Genomic DNA, 14,672 nt, shown 5'->3' with positions numbered 1-14,672 from the left:
ACGGTAAAGAATTGTGTTTAATGTTAAACCATTGTTCAAAGAATTCTTCTTTGAGCCAAGGAGATGAAAATCATTTGAGTGTAAGATCAACTATACGTCCTAAAACTGATCAGACCTTATATACCAGCGTTACCAATTTACGATTTATTTTATTTTTGTACAAAAACAAACAAAAAAATACATCCAATAAATTGTATGCTACTGTGTCATGTGGGTCCAGATCCAGTGAATAAAAGTTCAAAGACTTTCGTTATTGAACATGTAGATATCAATATATGCTATAAGTATAGTCTGCAAGAGAAGTGGCTGAACAACAAGAATTAAAATACAAGAACAGTAATATCTCGAAATGGTGATGGAAACAAAAGTCCATCAAAAGAGAAATCTCAATCAAGGAACACAAAGAAATAAAACAAATTAAATAGTAATAATGAAGCAATCAGCACGTTCTGGTAAGTATACTGAACATGCATATGTAGATCATAAAAATCACAGCCTTAACCTGAATTTACAACTACTGCTCTGAATTCTAATAGAACTATTAGCACTAAGGTTGTCCACCACAATATTGCACCTAACCCTGAACTTGATTGTGAACAGTGTCAACTTCCCAAATTTGATCCTCACAGGCTGATTGACCTTCAAATTGAGAGGCACATTTCCTGTGTCTTGCAGCTGCTGCTGAAGGCTAGTTTGCAGACCAGTAGCATCCTGTGTTTGACCAGTGAGAGGGATACTGAGCACTGTGGTGTTGCGGTGACCTTGGTAGAACTTTGGTAAAGACCCTTCACACAGTTTTGTGTCCTCATACCACGCACTTATATGGCTGCCACCTCTGTAGTATATTCCAATCTTCTTGTTAGGGTTTCTGGCAGTGATTGTCAAGTTGAAAGTGGCAGATAAACTGTTGTTCTCAGAGATATCAAACTGTGTGACTATAAGCTCATCCACAGAGTACTTTGGAACCTTTGGTCTGAACACAAGGTATAGTATCCCAACTGTAATGGCAATGGCCACAATCAGAATCACCAATATGCTTATCAACCAACAGAAAAACCTGCAGCAGCAGCTTCTTCTTTTCTTTGGTGGCCTGGGATGCATCACAGGAATGGTGCGTTGTGGAGGAGGTTGTTGTTGCTGTTGCTGTTGTTGTAGCACTACTCTCTCTGGATCACCTGCATCTGATTTAGACATGCTTCTTGGCACCAAAGGTGCTGAAGGGTGGTTTGGTGCTTCAACATCATAGACAGGATGAATTTTCTGAGGGTCTGCAGCCATCTTGATCTTTGGTTTAGGACAATCTCACAGAGAAGTTGTGTTTGAGGTTGTTTTGGTTGGTTTCTTTTATCTTTTGTTTGGAATCAATGTACTTATATATGTGTAGACAGAAGCAAAGGTTGACATAAACACGTTTTGAGGAAGTCTTATAAAGAAGAGTTTGAAGATTTGAAGCTTCCCAATGATGACTCCAATGGCCAAAAGTGTGACTTCTTTTTCATATCATATATTTCTTTCCTTCATAAAATTTGAATAGAAAATAGTGTTTGAAGAAATTACGTTTGATACTGTTCAAACGTGTAACTTCTTTCTTATATCATGTTAAGGTTAATATTCAATGTTTGTGTCTTTATAGAAATAAGATAATGCCGCCGAAGCTTCTTTCTTTAGTTTCTTGGTTTCTCATTTGCATGACGTAACTCTATCATGCTTTCTAGACCATTTTCCTTTTGTAGGTCAATTTCACAAATTTCCACCAGAAACTTCAACCTAAACGGCTACACGCAAAATCTGAGGGTATGCAACAAAAGAGAAAAGATTAAAAATTTTGAAAAAAAAATTAATTTCGTTTTTTTTTCTGAACTTTTGACATTTTTTTTATTGTCTTTAAAATACATTGATTTTAATATATTTTAAAATATTAAAATCAAAGTATATTTAAGGCAGAATAATAGCACTAAAATCTAAGGATCCAAATTAAAAAATTATAATAGTTATTTAAAATAACAAGGTTGTTATAATATATTATTAAGTATGAATAGGTTGGTGACATTTTAAAAATTACCATGTGTAATAAATATCCTTTTATCTTAGAATTTTCTTCATTGAAAGAAGATGGGATTAAAGTTCCACGAGCGGAATATAAAGATGTGCATAAATTGTTTAAAAATGATTTTATAGAAGTACCATCGGAACATTACTCTTTTAAGTTATTTATGGTGTAAAAGATAGTTGTTTGAAAAGAATAAACAGCGTGTTAAATCGGGCACACAATAAAAAATTGAACTCAAATAGGAAAGTTGATTTTATTCAATTGTTACATATTAGTATATTGACATTTATTCTTCAAATGTATTTCTGAATAAAACCAAATATATTTGTTATCTTATCATTTAAAATAATGTTTTATTAGTCATTAAAAAGAATCAAAATGATTATAGGGTTCTTAGTTATTTTATTTTTTGTTCCACATTAAGATGAAGTGTAAGCTTTAAATTGAAAGCAGTAAGTGTCAATGACTCTAAAAATAAGGCATTTTTTTTTCTCTTTTGTGAGACTTTTATATCTTTGTATTCTCTTTCTATTAAAATATTGTCTCAAAAATTTAGCCACCTTAATAGTTTGGTGAGTAGGTTAGAAAACCCATATGGATGTAATAAATATTAAATGTTAGACAAAATTAGTATTAGATGATTTGTACAATAATAATTCTTTTATCGCAAGGAATAAATGTGACGTCATATAAATCATTCACAAATTATAGTACTGCAGAATTAGTTGATAATAATCTAAACATTTGACAATTAACAAATCAATCTTTTGTTTTCCTTGACTTGAACGAAAAGCTGAAATATTCCCCAAAAAGTCTTAAGTCACAACAATAAATGCATCATTTTTTTTGGTTAAAGGTAAAACGTTTCTATTGTTAACTCAAACAAATGATACGCGTCTGTTTCGAAAGACCAAGTCAAAGCCACGACTTTTAAATTCTAATTACTATTTCTATTAAAAGTTTATATTTGAGATCCAAGTACAGATCAATGTTACATCATTATCATCCCTACAAACAAAATCTTATCAACTCTTTGTAAAGTTACAGAACTCTAACTTTTTTATTTTTTATTAATAAAATAAAAAGTTAACCATGGTTTTTTTAATATAAATTAGTTTATTTTAGATTTTTTTTTATCTCAAATTTTGATGACTTTTATACTTCAAAAATGTATGTATGTAATTTTTTCATGGTGGTGTTAACTTTTTTTTACAAGACAAAAACACAAGTTCAATGAAGAATGGCACAAATTGTTGATAAACAAGAAGAGGTAGTAAAATGGAAAAGATGAGAGATCAACTTGAATTGGCCTTGATGAAACAAGAAAAAACAGTTGCGAGTAAGCAACTCAAAACATAAGAAATGTCAACCTGGTTGAGTATCTAAGATGGAATTCATGCATCATCATAATCACACACACACACCCTTCTCAGAACCAATCCTGCCACGTCCAATGCCACTGCTGTGTTCATGATCACATTCTCTTCTTTTGCTATTCAAATTCTTCTTCTTCTTCACTTCAGAGGACAAATTGCATTGTCCCTCCTCTCTTGAGCTCAATCTTGAACTCCAGCAATCTGCTGAGTCAGCAGAGTTTGGTTCCCATGAAGAGCAAGAAATGCCCCCCCAGTGATGTTGGCCACTACTGCTCACAGTGAAGCTGTTGCTTCCTGAAGACTCTTGGTCATCCATGTCAACTACCCCACCACCCCTCTTCACTGTCACATACTTGTGCAAGCTTGGTTCCATCACATCATCACCAACAACTACCTCAGATTCCACAAAAGGCCCTTCCACTTTCTTTCCATAGTACTCGTTCCTAATAGACTGTTGAGTGGATGGACTTTTTCTGTCCTCAGGGAAAGCACCAGAGATATTTGAGCTGGTGGTGTAGCTCAGATCAGCAACAGCTTCAAGGATAGAGCAAGCCTTGGTTAGACAAGCTGGGAGAGATATAGAAGAAGGTTGCTGTGGTTGCTGAGGTTGTTGTTGTGGTGTGTTCTTTTGATGGAAGTTCTGGATGTCCTCAAGCAGTAGGGAGGCATAGGAATGTGTAGCATTCACATTCACCACAGCTTCAGGATTCATGTCTAGGTCTCTAGATCTTCTAGAAGATCTGCTTCGCGTTAAACCTTGGGGTTTAAGGTTGTCAACCCCTGATGAAACCACCGTTGTCTTCACAACAGCATTTTCTGCAGACACTTCCTCATGGTGCTCCTTTGTCTTGCAATTCACAAGCACACCCTTCTCCAGTGCAACTCTGCCATTTGGTTTCTGCAGTGGGAATGCCAAAATATCACCTTAATACAATCAATAACTGACGAGAACTACTGGTTTTTCCATGTAATTATCAGCTTTCCAAGTTAATCTAATTACACAATTAATTTAGGCTTTCTTAATTAACTAGGACATTTATTTAAACTTCCTTATTTAAATTAAATAAATGAATGACTAGGAAAGGTAATGATTACACTTTACAACTAATCATGAAAACAAATCAATATTCTCGTTAACCCGATGACATAAATGCTCAATCACTACAGTAACACAATTCTTTCTGATTACCTGCATGACTTCTGCTTCAAGCTTGGGCTTGTTTTGTTGCACCTTGATGTTGGTATCAACATCACTAAGAGGGTTTCTTCTGTAAGGAGATTGTTCTGCTTTCCTTGAGGAGTTATTACGGCTAAGAGAGGGTTGCTGCTGCTGCTGATTCTCACTCAACACTTTAGCACTTGCCACATTCCCATTAACTCTGGCAGGAGACTGAGCACGTGGTGATGCGGCACCCCTTGAGCCAACATCTCCAACATTTCTCTTAACAGTGACCCTCTTGGTGCCAGATTCTCCACCACAGTTGTTACTCTTATCCATAGCCAAAGATGAAACGGTGGCAGGAACGGACACCATTTTCCCAGGCCTAGAACTTGCATTTTTGTTGCTTGCATTTGCAGCAGTGTCAGATGATCTTCTACCAGGAGATCTACTCACTCTTCTTTCTTTGCCACTGGATTGGTCTCTTTCCCTACTTGGGGTTCTTCTCCTTCCCTGAGAACGCCTCGGGGACTGGCGGTGGCGGCGGCTCTCCGCCGCTACATCGTTCTCCTCACTACCACTGCCTTTGGCTCTCCTCTGTTCATCCTCAGCAGAAGTTGTGTCATTGTCACAGTTATCAAAATCAAAACTTCTCTTAGAGCCCGAGTACTTCCTACAAGAGCTACTTCTGCTGAGCCTCCCACACTGGATCAGAATTGCATCCACCTCCTCTTTAGTGCAGCTTGAAGTCCTCACTCCCACACCAATGTTCGGAGTGGAAGGCGCAATCTTGATATTAGCGATAGATTCTTCATTGGTGGAAGCCCCATCACCTTTTTGTGGTGCTGGTGACTGAGCAATGAAAGGTAGGGATTTGGAGGCTGTTGTTCTTTCCCTGTCATCGTGGCTCTTCCTGTGTTTGATGATGAATACCTCTTTCCTGACTTCACCTTCATGTTGTGGTGGTGATTCTGGGTCTTGTTTCTCTTGCAGTGTCTTCTTCTTGAGGCTCACTTCTGGCTCAATAGATTTGGACAAGGTGACACTGACACAGTTCTCAGAATGAGAAACTGGCTTGGATGAAGCAGAGGAGGACCCGTTCTTCTTGCTCAAACATGTACCCATAGAGGCTACAGAAAAGGTGGTAAATGACAAACAGAGTGAGATAGAATTTGAAGAAGTGGAAGGAACAGGGGCACCCAATAAGAGAGAAAAAGGTGTTTAAGAAGATTTGAATTTCAATTAGATTAGATAAAGAAACAGAGCAGAACAAAGGTTGTGGCTCGTGGAAAGTGAACGTTGTCCAACAAACATTTTTTAAAAATTATACTGTTAGTATTAGCTTTAACAACTAGGGGAGAAAGAAAAAGGAAAAAAATTCAAATTTTGGGTGACCCAGATGACCCCACTGAGACAAAACCTTCAATTTGTTAACTTTTTTCTGAAATAACTAAATAATTTGCAAAAAAATTGGATCTTGGGTGCAGATGCCAGATGGGTATCTCCAAGGTAACATGTTGTGTTTGTCTTTCTCTCTCTCAGGATTCAAATTCGCATGATAACGGCTTAATTTGTTTGGCTAAAGAAACAGTGTAAACCTAGAAAGTTGAGAGATTTTTGCATCAAACGGTTAAAAACTGAGCAACGGCTATATTCCTTTGGATTGTTGTTGGTATTTGGGCCTTATACAAGAATGTTTACACTCACTCATATGTCTACCTCAATTTTATATACGACTTTTGTTTCAAAATTAACCCATAAAAAATGTAAACTATAAAATAAATAAGAATATATACATTCTAATTTTAGTCCCTTTTCTTTTCTAATATGTGTCCTGATATCGAAATGTTTGATTAAGACTGGTATGTATATGATGCTTAGATGTTGAGTTATAATCTGTTAAACCGTAAATCGTTCTTTAATTAAGTTAAACTGAGAAATGTATTTAAATATTATCAATATTATTAATTTCATATATTATGTTCGAACTTCTTTACTAATCAGGTAATTTTAAGGGACGGCTAAAAAAAAAGATTTTACTGTTCAAAATTTAAACAGAGAAGATTTAATAAGTTTTGTTTCCTAATCTTATATTACTCAATTTATACTATCTATTTTAGTATAAGTAAAGAATAAATTCATACTCAACTTGAATTTTCTAATTTGAAATATTGTATTTTTTTGGTTTAACATAACCTTATAAGAGAACAATGTATCATTATCTTTAATGCCTTTACCTTTTAATAAATTCTCAATTTTGACCAAATTTTTAATTTTTTGTACTTTTTTTCAACTGTAGAAGGACATTTTAATTAAAGTGCAATAATTATAAAACGCTCCACTCCAACTGTTATCTTATGAGGATTATTAGTGAGTAATTAATAAGATGTGGAACTATATTCAAGAGTTCGATTTTCAAGATTATTGGAATGAAGTTTGGAAGAAAAGAAAGTCATAAAAGTGAGATTCTGTGAAAAAGTGTGAGGGAAAAGTTAAATGAACTATTCTTTCTTGAATTGAACTATGAAGTACCAATAAAAGGCTACACATTCCTTTAATGAAAAGTAAAAAAAAAAAAAAACTATTATAAATATAATGAATAAATTATTGTTACATAATATACTCATAATTACAGCTGTCTAATATAGTTTATTTCCAGAGTGACACCACTTAGGGTGTGTTCGTTTGGAGTGATTTGGAGGAGATGATTTGGGGGAGATGATTTGAATGGATTTGAGTGGATTTGAGGGTAATTTTTTTGTTGTTTTTTTGAGTGGATTTGTGGGTAATTGAGAGTGGATTTGGAAGTAAAGTTTGTGAAAATTAGTGTAGGATTTGATTGATGTGATAGATTTTAAAAATTAGTTTAATTGATATAAATTGAAGATTACCAAAATGTCCCTAGTTATAAAATGTTATTTATAAATGTTATATTTAATTGTAAAAATGTTTATAAAGAAAAAAAATTATGAATAATTTATAAAATTAATGTTTAAAAATTTAAAAAACTAAGTAATCAATTTTTTTTAATAAATTAGAATACTAAATAATCAATTTATTAAAAATAAATTAGAAAATATAATAATCAATTTATTAAAAATAAATTAGAAAATATAGTAATCAATTTATTAAAAAAAATTAGAAAATATAATAATCAATTTATTAAAAATAAATTAAAAAATATAATATATCTAATTTTATTAATATTAAAATAATTATAAAAAAACTTGAAAAAAAAAATAAATAGGAAATCGCGTAACCGGTTACGCGAACGCGTAACCTGTTACGCGAACGCGTAACCGGTTACGCGAACTCGTAACCTGTTACGCGAACGCGTAACCGGTTACGCGAACTCGTAACTGGTTACGCGAACGCGTAACCTGTTACGCGAACGCGTAACCGGTTACGCGAACATGTAACCGGTTACGCGTTTCTAGCGTTTCTTAACCGAGGGCACACGCGACATTTCGCTCACAATCCGCGCAAATCTCTTCACAACCGCGAGTGACTGAACAGTGCAACCATCCCGCATTTCATCGCAAATCCGTCCGCGCATTTCACTCCAAACGAACGCATAACGAGCTGCATTCTTCGCTCGCAAATTCGCATGAACAGTAAATTCCGTTCATGCGAACACAGCCTTAGGGTTTGGAAATTATTTTAGGACAGAAGAAAAGAAAAATTAATAATAAAAAATTATCCTTCTCTTTTTTCATTCAATTTAAATTTCAAAACTAGAATTAATAATACATTTGTACACTATAATATTTTATAATTGTTAAATTTTAATCAATGTAAGGATTAAACTACAAAAATAAAAATGAATTTACCTTTATTAGTATAGGAAGACACACACCCTTTGAAAACTACTTTTTATCTAAATTTTAATTAAACAAAGTTAATTTTTAATAAATAAAAAATAATTATTTATCTAATAAAATAAGTAATTGTGTGGAAGCAAAGTATGAAGTTTGAGCAATGGTGTGTACTTTGCAGAGTTCAATCAAAGTAAAGTGAAGAAGATAATCAAAAATAGTATTTGACTTCCATAAAAGAAGTTTCTAGAAGTTTTACAATTTAGCTGTAAAAACTGTTTCATTTCAACATTTACCAAAATTAGTTTCCTATCAAATACATGTCAATCTACTTTCTGGAATATCTATCAATTTTCAAAATATGTTCCTAACATAAAATTATATTTTAAAAGCTCATTTTTGTGCAGAAGATAAAAAAACTTAAAAATATTATTGTATTTTGAATTGAATGTTTCATAATATATTTTCTGAAGATATCTTTCAACGTTTAATTCGAAATATATTTTTTTTATATTTTTAGAATTAAGTATTTTGAAAGGTAATTTTTATATTTAAAAATACATTTTGGAACTGTTAATTCGAAAAATATAAAAAATAATAAGATGTGGAAAATTTTATTATAATTTTAATAAGAAATAGTGTGGAAATTACAACTTTTACCGTAATGCAGAAGAAAAAAAGTGAAAAAAGGAAAAGACCTGAAAGAGCTTCATGCGAGCCCAATTATAGTTTTAAAAAGAGGCTGTTGCTTTACGCACCATCATAATTACTAAGAGTGTTCTATAATAAAAGGAAAAGACTCAAACACCCTTAAATATATTACATTACCACCATTACTGCTGCAACTAATTGCACTGATCACCTGTGCTACAGAAAAAAAAAATACTAAAAAAAATCATTTTAAAAAGCTTTTTCCGAAACAAATATCATGTAGGGGCCTTCCAAAAGATATTATTTGCAATTTTAGAAAATTTATTCTAGAAATCTCATTCTGATTTTTTTTTTTTGAAATGCATATCATAAGCTCTAAAAGTGTTCTGTAAATCATATTTCAGAAATTTCATTGGAAAATTGTTTCAAAAATTTTATTTTGAAAACCTTGTTCTGAAAATTCTAAAAAGAATTTGTAAACCTTTCTGGAATACATAATCTAAAAGTATTTTTTTGGAAGAGGAAAATTGTCATTTTAAAATTGAGATGGTGTGCCAAGAATATGTTTTTGTAACAGTCAAGTTACATATCAGCGCATCTAAGCAATTATGCAAACAAGAAATTCAAAAACTAGTTTTCCAAATTCAGAATGCCTACAAAAAAATGATACTTTGAAAATTTTCATGTTATATTTTAAATTGTTCCGAAAATATTTATATTTTATTTATATAATCAGTTTCACAATATCAGAAATATTCTTAAAAAAAAGAATTTATCGTTTTCCTCATTTCCTATGTTTCTAAAGAGAATTTTCAACTGCGGTATTTTAAATTTACACGTAAATACATAGTTTGAATTGTATATCATAAATCATTTTGATATCTGTCTTTTCATTTAAAATCATCTTTCTTTTTTAGATTGATTTAAAAGTAAAATAATATTATAAGAGTGATTCTCCGTGCACCTCACCTATTTCACCTGCACTCCTAAATTTACATATTTGTCCTTCATTTATTAAAGTCAAAATAGAATTAATAATATTTAATAATATCCTAACTGTCAACCATCCTCCTAACCACCAACTTCTGTACATACTCTAGTATGCATGTACCTCCTTTCTCTCTTGTAGTTTTTTCACTTGCATGAGACTAACATTTTCAGTGTTTGATTTTTTTCTGGGTTGAGAGTTGAGAGGTTATAAATTGTAGTGGTTGTGCTGCGTGTTAGTGGTACTGTGGATACTGGACGAGAAGAAGGTGGTCACAGAAAACTCAAAGAAGCAGTCACAGAAAACTCTTGGTTTAATATTTAAACATCATAGCCGCACTTCGAATTGTGGTTCATTGGTGGCGCACTTCAATATGCGATTTCACTGTGCATTTTAAAAACCTTAACCACACTTCGAAGTGTGGTTCAATGGTGGCACACTTCGAAGTGTGGTTGTACTGTGCATCTTAAAAACCTTAACCACACTTCGAAGTGTGGTTCAATGGTTGCACACTTCGAACTGTGGTTGTACTGTGCATCTTAAAAACCTTAACCACACTTCGAAGTGTGGTTCAATGGTTGCACACTTCGAACTGTGGTTGTACTGTGCATCTTAAAAACCTTAACCACACTTCGAACTGGGGTTGAACACTTCCCACACCAATCCATGCATCATAATATCTAAGAGTAAGAGATCAAAGAACTAACCTGGAAAAAGCTAAGCTTGATGTACTGAAATGTCAGAGAAGAAGATACCTGTCCACCACGACATCAACACAAAACACTGGGAGGAGCGCTCACCACGTAAACAAAAATGATGAGAAAGAAGGCAGGAGGGGAACATGGGAGGAGTGCGAAAGAGTTCATAAAGGGGTGTAGGGTTTCAAAGTTGAGATGCAACAGAGGAAGGTTTCTCTCTGTAGTGGTCTTTGTAGTGAATGAGTCAGTTTTTTACAAAATCAAAATAAATGACATAGGTACACTTGAAATTAGGAAAGAATTGGGAGAAAGGAGAACCGCTCATAATATAATAACTTCTCACGAAAATTATCTTTAAGAGTATACAATATCAACCTGTGATGACAAAATCTCACAATTTGTTTCATTCTTATGTGCCCGTAAGAGAAACAAAATCTAAGATAAAATACATAAGTAAAACCAGTAATAAAAACTTCATCAAGAAAGATATAATACATAAATACCAATACACAATAAATATATTGTTGATAAAAAAAATATGGGCAAAATAATTTCCTCCGAAAATCTTGGGCAAATAATTTAAACTTCTTTTTATATTTTTTAGTCGAGTTGGTTAGGGTGTTGCTCCCTCCACCACCACACCTTTCTCCCTCCACCTCCTCAATTTTTTTTAATTCCAATTATATCCTCAAATTAAAATTTTTACTTATACTATTTTAATTTATTTCAAACCTAGTTCTCCTACTTTACTCCCTGCACTCAATCTTTCCATCTCTCAATTCCGTTTAACAATTTGTCTTCAGTTTTACTCTACAACTCCATTTGTCTTCTTCGTTTCACTTCTCCTCATTTGTTTCTTTCTTCTTCATTTTCCTTACATTATTAAAATACATTAAAAATATATTCAAAAATAATAAATCAAAACATTTAAATTAAATTATTAAAATATTTCTAAAATAAATAATAAACTAATAAAACAAATCCTAAAATTAAAAATGACATCCTTCAACGGATGTCAACATCTGTTTAAGGAAAAAACGGATGTCAACATCCGTTTAACGAAAAAACGGGGGATCCGTTTTTTCCTTAAACGGATGTTGACATTCGTTTTTTCCTTAAACAGATGTTGACATCCGTTTTTTCCTTAAACGGATGTTGACATCCGTTGAAGGATGTTGACATCCGTTGAAAGATGTCACCTCTGTTTAAAGGTTACGTTTTTTATTTTAGGGTTTTATTTGAAGGTTTATTTGAATAAGCACCTTGAGGAAGTAACACACGCACTGCATCACTCCACACATTGCACCACGAGAGCGGCACTGCACCACGAGAGGGAGACTGCTTGATAATTCTTTCCACCACCATCAACCTTTACAACTTGTAATATCTCACACCGACAAAAGAAAGAGAAGAAGAAATATAATGTTAAAATAAAAGAAAAATATTTTACTGGACTGGAATAAGTTATTAGTGGAATAGGTTGTGAATAGGTAAAATTAGAAAATAACCTAAAAAAAATTTACTTAGGACAAAATAGTAAATGGAAAGTGGAGGGAGAAAGGTGTGGTGGTGGAGGGAGCAACTCCCATATGCGATACAAATTTAGAGTTGGTAAATGAGTTAGGAGAAAGTGTGGATAAAAAAAAGAAGTTTGTTAACTCTAAATTAACAAAAAAAAGTAATAAGAAAAGGTAGTGTGAAATAAATGTAAAAAATTTATGTATGTTGCAGAATCCTTAGTCCTCCAAATTAACAAAAGGAATCTCGTTTGGCATATGGTAAGTAACGCCATTAAAATAAAAGGCAAGTTCTTAGTTAATTGAAAATATTCATTCAAAATATTGGAAGTGAATAAGGGAATATATCGGTTGAAACAATGTTCTGGCAAGGAAGTCTCACAGGTATCGATTATCTGAAAAGAATTAAAATTATCTTGGACACAGAATTTAAACTTCTTTTTATAATACCATGGATTAAAAGATAGGAAAGATATCATAGGGTTTAATTCTTTTACATCCCACCAACTGCTCTACAAAATAACTAAGAGAACAGAATAAATCAAACCCCTGTAGATCCAAACCCACCCTCACCCCTCACAGTTTCATCTAAATCATCAACCTCAGTAACATTGGGAGTGACAATCTTCTCAATGATAAGTTGCGCAACCCTATCTCCAACCTTCACTTCAAAATCCACATCGGAATGGTTGAACAGTATAACACCAACCGGTCCCCTGTAGTCCGCATCAATCACTCCTGCACCGACGTCGATCGAGTGCTTCCACGCCAACCCGGATCGGGGAGCTGCAATTTAATACAAAAAGTAAATTAAACTATAGAGGTAAAAGCCATAAGAATTGTGCATGACTTTAATCGGAGAGAAACTTACCAACGCGTGCATAGGTCCCTTCTGGAATCGCGATGCTGATGTCAGTGGCTACCAGAGCCTTCCCTCTGGCAGGCACCTTTGTCTCGACCGCGCTATCAAAATATCACATCAGGTTTCAGTGATTTATTAATTAAAAGCAGTGAATGATGAGAGAGCAAAGTGTGTAGTTATACCTAGAGAGATCGTAACCGGCGGAGAGAGGGGAAGCCCTGGAGGGCAAAACGGCCTTATCGGAGAGCTTTTTGACGCGTAGAAATGGAGGGGTTGAGGAAACATCGTCGTTTTGGTGGAGTTTTGGGATTTTGGGCGATGGCTGGCAGGAGCCGTTGGTGGCGTGGGACTCTGGTTGAGGTTGAGCCATTATATAAACTGGGCGATTACTGCTAATGGATAGAATTGACGCGGGAAGAAGGGATGGAGGGTAGGGTTTATATAGAGGAGGAGGAAGAGGAACAGAAAAGGCGCCCAATGCTCTCATGGCACCAAATTTTCCCGCCTTTTTGTTTCTCGTGGGGTTTGAATGGTCAAGATTTATACGGCACTGTCAGAAGCATTGAGGACACGTTTATTCTTCATCCATCCCTCCTATACTATTATTAAATTGCCTTACCTATATACTTAATTATTATTTTATTTATGTTCACCTCCCATTTTATTTTTTTCGTTCTGCTAAATTTTTATTTATTAGATGCAACTACTTGTAGCAGAATTGCGGACTGCTATATTTTCTAAGGTTGCACTTCCAACAATTCGATTAGTATCAAGGAAGGTATGCATGCTTCTTCTTGGTTTCAATACATGAAATAAAGATATAAGTATTTTTAATATATCTATTTTTATTTATTTAGGATTTGGTTTTTCTAAAATGATTATGCGAGAAAATAACAGTTCATCCCTGTTTGTTTTAGTCATTTAAATCATGGTGATACACCGGTCACACTTGTTCACTTTAGGAGAGGCAAATCCAAAGCTTTTAGAGTTAACTCCTCTTTCAAACATCTTCAGCCTCCTGTCTTTGTCAAAATCACACTTTATGTTCTTATTTTATGTTAAAAATACTCAAATTGCGATTGTATCTGACTGTTGTAGGTCTTCTCACATTTGCATGACCTTGACCTTCGGTATCATCTAAGGTATGTGTTGTAATATAATTACTAGGATTTACTCCTATTCTTGGGCAGATTTATAATTGCTCAAATTTTATTTGATTTGTGCAGTTCATATTCCCTTAATTTTGGTTAGATGGAGTTTATATATAGATGAGAATCATAACACAAGCATCTTTACAAATCCACCCAGTCATCCACTGAAACTCAACTCCGTAAGGATTGACCCATCAGCTACCACATTTTATTGCTCAAGCTGCATGAAGAATCCATAAAATAAATATAAATTACAAATCCAGAATGTAAATAAAATGATATTCAGGTTTTTAAGTTTTTCATCTATTTAATACCTTGAACAGTGTTTTAAGCTTATTCTTGACAAGGTAGTACTCTTGCTTCACTTGTTGCAGACATATGAGACACCTGCGGTAATCAGAATCT

At 33.7% G+C, this 14,672-nt stretch overlaps 2 protein-coding genes and 1 pseudogene across 2 annotated transcripts; all 3 read right to left on the bottom strand.

The window, feature by feature from the left end:
- Positions 1-320: 320 nt before the first annotated feature.
- On the bottom strand, positions 321-1,382 carry LOC124842387 (NDR1/HIN1-like protein 6 pseudogene; annotated as a pseudogene).
- Positions 1,383-3,324: 1,942 nt separating this feature from the next.
- Positions 3,325-5,991, bottom strand: LOC124842391 (uncharacterized protein At1g65710-like). The gene is made up of 2 exons (XM_088092467.1): positions 4,616-5,991; positions 3,325-4,324 (listed from the first exon to the last, which is right to left on the bottom strand). The coding sequence occupies exons 1-2, from the start codon at positions 5,708-5,710 to the stop codon at positions 3,461-3,463; spliced, it is 1,959 nt and encodes a 652-aa protein (XP_087948593.1). The 5' UTR covers positions 5,711-5,991; the 3' UTR covers positions 3,325-3,460.
- Positions 5,992-12,682: 6,691 nt separating this feature from the next.
- DUT1 (DUTP-PYROPHOSPHATASE-LIKE 1) lies at positions 12,683-13,682 on the bottom strand. The gene is made up of 3 exons (XM_047318858.2): positions 13,299-13,682; positions 13,126-13,217; positions 12,683-13,040 (listed from the first exon to the last, which is right to left on the bottom strand). Exons 1-3 carry the CDS (start codon positions 13,601-13,603, stop codon positions 12,796-12,798), a joined length of 642 nt encoding a protein of 213 aa, XP_047174814.1. The 5' UTR covers positions 13,604-13,682; the 3' UTR covers positions 12,683-12,795.
- Between the last annotated feature and the right edge of the window lie 990 nt (positions 13,683-14,672).

Source organism: Vigna umbellata, chromosome 1, assembly GCF_029865625.1.
Source record: "Vigna umbellata cultivar VRB3 chromosome 1, Vumbellata_1.0, whole genome shotgun sequence".
NCBI lineage: Eukaryota > Viridiplantae > Streptophyta > Magnoliopsida > Fabales > Fabaceae > Vigna > Vigna umbellata.
The sequence above is the reverse complement of the archived record's forward strand: the minus strand, read 5'-3'. Positions and strand labels throughout refer to the sequence as shown.

Excerpts from the sequence above, each read along its gene's own strand:
- DUT1 (XM_047318858.2), bottom strand. The coding sequence starts at position 13,603 with ATGAGAGCATTGGGCGCCTTTTCTGTTCCTCTTCCTCCTCCTCTATAT. Across the intron at positions 13,218-13,298 it reads GCCGGTTACGATCTCTCTAG|CGCGGTCGAGACAAAGGTGC; the intron begins GTATAACTACAC and ends ATATTTTGATAG. Across the intron at positions 13,041-13,125 it reads AGGGACCTATGCACGCGTTG|CTCCCCGATCCGGGTTGGCG; the intron begins GTAAGTTTCTCT and ends ATTAAATTGCAG.
- LOC124842391 (XM_088092467.1), bottom strand. The coding sequence starts at position 5,710 with ATGGGTACATGTTTGAGCAAGAAGAACGGGTCCTCCTCTGCTTCATCC. Across the intron at positions 4,325-4,615 it reads TTGAAGCAGAAGTCATGCAG|AAACCAAATGGCAGAGTTGC; the intron begins GTAATCAGAAAG and ends TTCCCACTGCAG.